This window comes from Dioscorea cayenensis, unplaced genomic scaffold, assembly GCF_009730915.1.
Source record: "Dioscorea cayenensis subsp. rotundata cultivar TDr96_F1 unplaced genomic scaffold, TDr96_F1_v2_PseudoChromosome.rev07_lg8_w22 25.fasta BLBR01002222.1, whole genome shotgun sequence".
NCBI lineage: Eukaryota > Viridiplantae > Streptophyta > Magnoliopsida > Dioscoreales > Dioscoreaceae > Dioscorea > Dioscorea cayenensis.
Window position 1 is genome coordinate 84,599 of NW_024088613.1, and position 9,785 is coordinate 94,383.

At 32.6% G+C, this 9,785-nt stretch overlaps 1 protein-coding gene across 1 annotated transcript; it reads left to right on the top strand.

The window, feature by feature from the left end:
- The first annotated feature begins 3,443 nt into the window (after window positions 1–3,443).
- On the top strand, window positions 3,444–7,457 carry LOC120257612 (desiccation protectant protein Lea14 homolog). The gene is given in 4 exon segments (XM_039265057.1): window positions 3,444–3,543; window positions 3,545–3,637; window positions 6,392–6,447; window positions 7,160–7,457. Coding segments are annotated over 4 exon segments (456 nt in total). The 5' UTR covers window positions 3,444–3,486; the 3' UTR covers window positions 7,410–7,457.
- The last annotated feature ends 2,328 nt before the right edge of the window (window positions 7,458–9,785 follow it).

The following is a 9,785-nucleotide window of genomic DNA, read 5'->3' on the forward strand; positions in this document are numbered from 1 at the left end:
GCATAAGGCCAACAAGTTATCAATCATTCTCCCCCCTTTAATTGATTTCTGGGCTATAACCAAATATATCTCATTTGAGAGTTTTTGGGGGTGGAGTATATGTTCCAATTGCTCCACCACAAAGAACTAAAATGAGACCTCAGAGGAGTTTAGGAATATATATTGGATATGAATCTCCTTCTATTATTAAATATCTTGAGTCATTGAGAGGGGATGTTTTTACAGCTAGATTTGTTGATTGTCATTTTGATGAGACATTTTTTCCAACATTAGGGGGAGAAAATGGAAAGATGAAAATGTTGAAAAAATAAATTATATGAAATGCTCAGAGTTTAAATCATTTTAATCCTTACACAAAACAATGTGAACTAGAAGTTCAACGAATAATTCATTTACAACCAGTTGCAAATCAACTACCTGATGCATTCTCTGATAAAAAAAAAACAAAATCACATGAATTTGTGGGAAATTCCCCTATTAGAATTAATGTCCCAGAAGGACCTCTTATAACAAATGAATCTAAAGTACGCCTAAAGCATGGAAGATCAGCTGGTTCAAAAGATAAAAATCCTCGAAAGAAAAGAGAGACAAAAGATCATAAAGAAAATGCAGATAAAATAAACATTAAAATAAATAATAGCAAACTTCCAAAAGGAGTTCAAGATCCTGAAATTGAAGAGGAAAATGAGGAAATTTTCATAAATTATGTCTCAAATGGGAAAAAATGGGACAAAAACGAAACAATTGTTGACAATATCTTTGCATATAATGTGGCAATTGATCTTTTGAAATATGATATTGAGGAATGCCGAAAAAGAAATGATTGGCTAGAATGGAAAAATGCAATACATGCAGAATTAAACTGTCTCACAAAACGAGCAGTTTTTGGATCCATAACTAAAACACCTGTAGATGTTAATTGGTTACAAATGAGTATTTGTGCAAAAACGAAATGAGAAAAATGAAATTGTTAGATATAAAGCAAGGCTCGTTACAGAAGGGTTTTCACAAAGACCTAGTATTGACTATGAACAAACGTACTCCCCTGTAATAGATACAATCACATTTCGTTATCTAATTAGTCTTGCAGTACATGAAAAATTACATATACCATTAATGGATGTTGTTACTGCATACTTATATGGCCAACTAGATAATAATATATATGAAAGTCTCAGAAGGATTTAAGATGCCTGAAGCATACAATTCGAATTCCTGGGACATTTATTCAAGTAAGTTACAAAGATCTTTGTATGGTTTGAAACAATCTGGGAGTATGTGGTATCATCGCCTCAGTGAATATTTGTTAAAAGAAGGGTATAACAATGACCCTATTTGCCCATGTGTGTTCATTAAAAAATCCGAAAAGGGATACGTGATAATTGGGGTATATGTTGATGATTTAAATATAATTGGAACTCCTGAAGAGCTTCCAAATACCATCAATTATTTAAAGAAAGAATTTGAAATGAAAGATCTTGGGAGAACAAAATTTTGTCTCGGACTGCAGTTCAAACACTTAGAGAGTAGAGTTTTTATCCACCAATATTCGACATATATAGAAAGGGTTTTGCAACGATTTAATATGGATAAAGCATATCCATTAACAAGCCCTATGGTTGTTCGATCCCTTAATATTCATAAAGACCCTTTTCAACCTCAGGAAGATATCGAAGAATTACTTAGTACTGAAGTACCTTATCTTAGTGCAATTGGTTTCTTGATGTATCTTGCTAACTGTACTTGGCCAGATATAGCTTTGCTATAAATTTATTATCAAGATACAGTTCTGCACCAATAAGGAGACATTGGAATGGTATTAAACATATACTACTTTATCTTCGAGGAATAGTTGATATGGGATTATTTTATACACATAAATGAAAAAGACAATTAGTTGGATATGCAGATGCGGGGTATTTATATGACCCGCACAAAGCCCGATTACAAACTGGTTATGTGTTTACACATGGGGGAACAGCCATATCATGGCGTTCTATGAAACAAACTATAGCTGCTACTTCTTCAAATCATGCAGAAATACTTGCAATTCATGAAGCAAGTCGTAAATGTGTTTGGTTAAGATCAATGACACACCATATTCAAAAAATTGTGGTTTGGTGTCCCAGAAGGACAGCCCAACAATATTATATGAAGACAATGCATCGTGTATAGCTCAATTGAAAGGAGGATACATCAAAGGCGACAGAACAAAACATATATCACCGAAGTTATTTTTCACACATGATCTTGAAAAAAATGGTGATATCTATATTCAGAAAATACAATTCAGTTTATTCACTAAGGTATTACCCACATCAACTTTTGAAAAGTTTGTTCACAAGATTGGGATGCGTCGCCTCAGGGATCTTCAATAATGTTCTCTTCGAGGGAGTCATATACGCGTTGTACTCCTTTTCCTTCGTCATGGTTTTGTCCCATTGGGTTTTCCTGACAAGGTTTTAATAAGGCAGCAGATGAAACGTATATCAGAAAAATTATACTCTTTCTCCTTCACTAGGATTTTTTCCCACTAGATTTTTTTTAAGGTTTTAACGAGGCAATTCCTATATAATGGACATTTAAAGGGGAGTGTTATGAAACATTTGAAATGAATGTCCATTATGTTTCTCTCAACTCCTCTTGACTCTTAGCGTTTAATTTGCCAAAAGTTTATTCAGTTTTTAATTTAAAACCCTATATATATGTACCAAAAAGAATGGAAAAACAAGAAGAACAAGAAAGAGAACTTCCACTACTTTATTTTAGTTCTATGTTTGTCTTCTATATTATATAGTTTTATAACATTGTTTGTCTTGTTATATTATAAAGTTTTATGACATGTACTAAATAAAAATCATCATTACTTATTAAAAATAAAAATAAAAAATAAAGAAAAGGAAAAGTGATTAAAATAAATTCTCCCATAATCAATAAGTCAATGCACCAACGTACTTGTATGTTACTCCACAACATTAAAATTGAAGTTTGTCATCTTTTACTAAAAAAAATACTTAAAATATTTTAACAGATAAAAAACTTTAACAACCATCATAATCATAAATTAAAACCATATTTTATAACTCATATAAAATTTCTAATCTTAATAAAAGATAAGGATGGAATCCTATCCCAACTTCTACCAGATTTAATCTTATTTTCAACTCAAATTAATAACAAAAATTAAAATTATCTCTCACATTACCAAAATTTGGATTATAAGTACAAATAAAGAATTAAAAAAAAAAATCATATAGGTAATCAGTTAAATAAAGAATGTAGCCAATGGGAGAGACTTGTGCCGTCTCCATCGCCATTGCTTGCTCCCAAGCCACCACATGCACTCACATGATCCATTGATGGAAATTAAGACAATGATCCTATAAAACAGGATCTCTCATCAACACACCCATACACAGATATACAAAGAAAGAAAGAAAAAAAGAAAGAAAAGAAACAGAGAGAAGAGATTGAAGAAGGAGAAGGATGGCAAGTTTGATAGACAAAGCGAAGGGGTTTGTAGCGGAGAAGATAGCGAATATTCCCAAAGCCAGAGGCGAGCGTGGCGGACGTGTCATTCAAAGAGGTAACAAGGAAAGCGGCCACTTTCAATGCCCAAGTCTCCGTTGACAACCCTGTAATCTACTCGAACACAGTGGATAGCGCTTTGGAAAATATATTCGAGTATTACTACGATTCGAGTAAGATTTTTGTCTGGAGTAATTTTGGTGAGAAACCCAAGTGAAAAGAACAAGGACTTAAATGTAAAAAGTTTTTAAAAAGATTTTTGGGTTAAAGAATAAATGAAAAAGGATGGACATGAAATGTTTATGGAAACCGAGGGACCGAAAGGTAGGATGGAAGGGATCTTTTTAAAATGTTGTTTTATAATCCAGGGACCACTGGATAATTTGAAAGGACCTTTTGAGAATACTATTTCATAATTCAAGGATCATTTGGGAGTTTTTCAGGGACTGTTGTGTAAGAAATTATGTTTTGAGGGACTAAAATTGAATTTCGGCTGAAAACTTAAGTTGGAGAAAACTCTAGATTTTGATGGTTCATCTTCTTCTCCCTTCATCTGCTACAGTAACCCGAGAAGATGAAGAAATGGGAAGAAATTGGAGGTTTAAGGGAGAGGACTTGGAGATCGTTGGAGTGAGCTCATGGGAGGGATGGCTTGGCTTGGTAAGAGGCTTCCTTGTATTGTTTTTGGCATGTATATGTATGCATGTATATATATGTATTTATGGTTGGATTTGATGAAAATGTTGATGAATTTGAAGAAATATTAATGAGAATGATGAGGGTGTTGTTTTGAGATGAAATTTGTGTCAAAAAACCTCAGTATCCATGATAAATCAAGGATGAGATTACAGGAATTCATGTAGCAATTCTTGTAGCAATTCTTGTAGCTAGAGATTAGGGTTTGGTTTAGTTAATTAAATTGATGATGATGATGATTAAGGTGTTAATGATGATGGTTAGATTGAGCTGGTTGGGTTTAACCAAAATTGAAATTAGTTGAGTTGAATTGGTTTTTGTTGAGTTGGGTTTGATCAAATCAAGTTGAGATGGTTTGGGTTTGGTTCAATTGATTTGGGTTAAGGATTTTTGGACTGAACCAAGTTGGTTCAATGGATTTTGTGTAAGAATTGAGTTGGTTCAAGGCTGGTTCGAGTGAAATTAAGTTTGGTTCGGTCTGCAATTAAGATTGGTTCGATTGATTCGACGATGTTTAGCCTAAAGCGAGTTTGTTTAAATACAATTGAAAAGCCGGGTTGGATTATGCAAGGTCGGATTTTTAACCGATTGGAGTGAGTGGGCGATAGAGTCTATTATTATGTATTTTATTTTTGAGTTTAAATGTAGTATTTATTTTTGTTATATTATTACATTAGGTGTTATTCGGGGCTTAGGGAGAGAGTTCCGGGACCTAGGAAGGAACCCAAGGACACCAGGGTGAGTTGGTAGTGGCTATTATTTTAAATAATTGATTAATTATTATTATTTTTGAAATAATTGTTTAATGGCTAGTATTTTGGAAATAAATGTTTAAGTATTTCATTTTATCATGTTTGATTCCATATATAGTTGAAATATCACGTATATTTGTTTGCCATTGATGTTCATGATAACCCGTATTGATACATTCGTTTTTGTATAATTATACGTGATTTGTGAATAGTAAAAAAATACATGTATATGTGATTTAATCATTCAATTCTTGTATTTATTTTTTTGATGGGTATATATGCTTTGATTTGGAGTGATTTGCGAAACCATGTGAGCATATTAAAGATGTTTTATCGGCATTGTTAATAGAATTGGTTTTCATTCCTGGTATAGGAATGGTATCGTGGATCTGGGCTTTACTGGTATTATGCATTATTATACGTTTGGCATTGGCTTTGTGGAAAATAATGTTTATTTACGTGATGTGAATACTTGTCACGGAAAAGGATCCCGTGTTATGATTTACTACGGATGGTATTATTAGCTGTGTATTTTGATGGTTTTGATGGTGACGGGCTGAGGCCCGACTCTGCGATGAGTGGGTCCCCACGGGCCGGCCTTTAGAGGTGGCGTGGTGGACTGGGTATTGATTACTACGAGGGCCGGTTCGGGTGGGGTGTAGAGCCACGGTCGGATATTCATCGAGTGGCAGGTCGCGGCCGGTGAGCCGATGGGTCGACCGATGGGACATGAGTTCCTTGGCGGCTCGAACCTAGCCGCTGACCACGGCAAAGGTTTAGAGAGTTTTCTGAACCATGTTATCTTTGGGTGAGTGTTGGGTATTCTTTGTATTTTGAATTTGAGATTTATGTTATTTTTGAATTGTGATGAGGCGGTCTCTCACGAAATTTGTGTTTTCGAGAAAATCAAATTGATGTTGATCTATGTTGAATTTATGTTTCAAGAGTTCTTTAAAGATTGTATTTTTTGCTGAATTACGGTATTTTTTTGGAAAAAGTTGGAAAATTATTTGAGCGGTTGGTATTTATATACTTTATATATCTCTGTATTTAAATATTTGAAATTATTAAGCCACTACTGAGCCCATCTGAATGTCTTTGTAGATTGCAGGGAGCAGGACCCTATATTACTGATTGAGTATAAGCGCTAGTCGGGGTTGAGTCGAGGGATTGCGGTGGGTCCCTCTTTCTTTCTTTCTTGTTATTGGTGTGGTGATCTTGTAGCGGTTGTACCGCAAATTTGAGTATTGTATTTATTGTATTTACGTATTTGAACCGTATTTGGTGTGAAGTTGTAAATTGTGATTTGTAGGTCTGATTTTGTTTAAAGCAGGGTGTCAGTTTCCAGTTAAAAGGGAATTTTAACTGATGGGTGCCACATTTACCTCAGTAGAAGGGGTGGGTGTGACAACCCCTACGTCACTCCTCTCCCCGTTTGTGAAGTTTGTTATACCCTCAAGAGCGCCGACAGGTTAATTTCTCTTTCTCTTTTGTCGCTCATTGTTTATATAATGATTCATGTATATATATATATAAGTATATATCATTATATTCAATGATGATGAGATGTAGATAACTCGCTATAAAATGTGCAAAGGGCCAACAGTTAGAAATCTCGCTTACTGTTTATATACTGTATGTTACATAAGGGTCCAACACTGTCAGTTGATTTTTAGTGTTGGAAGGAACAATGTTTTTTCTCTTTTATAGTTAAATTTATCATTATTCTACTTAGGTTTAAATTATTGTTATTGTTATATCACATGCATGTATGTATAAAATTTAGCCAAATCCCTCTTTCACAAAAAAAAAAAAATTAAGAGATTTTTTGTGAAATTGAAAATTTTTGATAAATCTCTTATTATTTTTCTCAAAAATAATTGACGTGTTTTTTTTTATTGTTTTTTATTGTTTTTTAAAAAATAATTATTTTGGTTTTTATAAATATTAAATTTAAATTAATTGAATTAGTAATTTGGATTTGAGGTTGTTCCATCCTTAAATATCAATGTACAAAAAAAAGTACATGATAAGAGAGACACAGAAGCACATGAGACCAGAGTAGCAATAATATATGCACCAGCCATTCTAAATCCTACCACACAATTATAATGTATATATATTATAAGTTGCATCTCTAGTCATTTACACTTACAACTTTGTTTATATATATACATATATAGGGTAATAGCATCAGGGACAATGGCAGACCCTGGATCCATTGCTGCAAAGAGTGTGACAAAGCTTGACTTGCCATTTATTGTGCCATATGACTTTCTATTGAGCATCATGAGAGACATTGGGAAAGACTGGGACATTGATTATGAACTGGAGATTGGCCTTACTATTGATCTCCCGGTTGTTGGCAACTTCACCATCCCACTCTCCAGCAAGGGTGAATTGAAGCTCCCTACTCTTGCTGATATATTTTAACTCTTTTATCTTTACATATATATGAATCAATTTCGCTGTTTTATTTAATTTGTATCCTTTTGATTTTATTTTACTAAACTCTGTTTTTATTTTTAATGTGTTATTTATTTTTTTCAAAAACTTAGATGTAGCTTTTTATGACTATTTATATATAAACAAGTGTTTTTAGAAAACTTGAAGGGGGGAAAAAAGGAATTCTTTTTTTTTTATAAAGGCACCAATTACGATTTTCAGAACTTTTTTTTTAAAATAACTCAAAATAATTCTAAAATTTTTAATAGAATATGAAAAGGAGGGAATTTAATTATTAACTGCAGTATCCCTTTAGTTAATCTTAATTTTTTACTTTTTCAAGATCAATACCATCTCACATTATCATTCTTCCCACCCCTAATTTGTCCCTAATACATAATATTTCTTAAAAATGAGTTTTGTGAGGTTAGTAACATAAGATTACGATTACTTTCTAGTTAAAAAAAATATTGTATAACTTTTGACAACATATTTGAAGACACAATTCCATAAAACCTAATTGGCAAATCTCTACTATTTAATTAGCTTTCTTATATTAAACTTTTGCTATTAAAAATAATCATTAATTGCACTTCAAATTAATACAACAAATATTAGTTGACTTGGGATTTTCAAGCTAATGTTGATAAAGTTCAGATTGACAAAATTATAATATTCTAATCATTACAATTCATGTCTAAAATTTCACTATAAATTGAATCAAATCAAGTCATGAAAACTCCCACACACTCATGCACATGCAAATAGAACCTTTTGTTTGACAACACCCACATAATATATATATATATATATAGCATGTAGACTGATAAAGATCCATTATTCAAGATAATGGTGAACCAGCTACCAGCACATGCATGCCATGAAAAGAAACATCAGGACATGAAAGCATCTTAATTATTCATCAAAATTGGCTAGGCATGGTTAAAAATGATAGTGGACCAAGAATGGTGGCCCAAGAAGTCTATGAGAAAATTCATAAATGTTCTTTGGAATCCACTAGGACAAAGGCTTTGTTATCATGCTCATTTTCAAGCCATAAGGACCATGAATAAGATACCTTGAGAATATGTTATGATTTTGATGTTTTGGGATGTAGCTTTTTGATCATTTGAAGCACCAGTGTAAAATGTTCTAAAACCTTTTAATGCCAGAAAAAAAAATTGTGTTCAAGTGGGAAATGTTTATGTGAAAATAACAAAAGAGTAGGTGAGGTTTGAGCTTTTTAATTAAAAAAGACGAATAAAAGTAGAAGAACCATATCAGTAATCCCACTACTTTTTCTTATCAGAGGAGGGAATCTATATATAGCTGATGGAAGTAAAGGATATGTGCTTCTTTCATTGTTTTCATGCATTATTATATTATTGTGTATATATATATACACATATCTATATGTGTGTGGGTGATTAAGAACTAATCTTGATTAGCTCTTTGAAGTGTGTAGGGTCTACTAGATGTCATCTCTTTAGACTTTTATGGCATTTGCTCCTTTGTTTAAGCTTAACTAACACTAAACAAATCTACCTTAAGGCATTACATCACCTTTCTTAATTAGGTGGCCATGAAATAATATATACATATATACATATATACGTGTTCATAATTCATTGTTAACATTAATAATACTAATTTCATCACACTAACTTCATAACTTTGACTGAGGTGAGATATGGAATCACGCATATGCTTACACCATCACCAATTAAGAACTATATTAATTAGTTATTCATCACAAGCATAAGAAAAAAATTCTAAAACTAATGGCATGCATGCATAACCAAGGGAATATATATATATGTTAGTATTTATCATTGAGAGTGAACGGCTGCTAGCTAACTATGATTTGGAACTTTGTCATTGATATTGCTTAATGTTAATATCACAAGGGTTCAATCTCAACAACTCCACCAACCAAAGAGAAAATGACTCTATGGACTTAGAATACAAGCATATTCAGAAGACCATGCATGAAAAGTTTGTTCCCATGCAATAGAAACCACATACATGCACCACACCTTAACACCTTTATGCAAAGTTTCTTTTCTAATTAGCATTTGATTAAGTTTGGTACTTAGCTTTTTCTTTCAAGCTACATAAATACAAAAAGAAGATAATCAATATTCTTGTATACATTTAAATATGAATGAGATATATAAATGTGAAAACTTTCTTTTTAATTATGTACATCTCCTTGAATGGCTAGCTATAAAGGTTTGACCTTATATCTATTTCTAGAACATAAGCCCATACCTACTCTCCAAACCCTAATATGTATAATGTATTACAATGACATTGTGAATTACTCCCTTGTATGTTTTGGTTTGTGATAAGGACTAGCTAGGC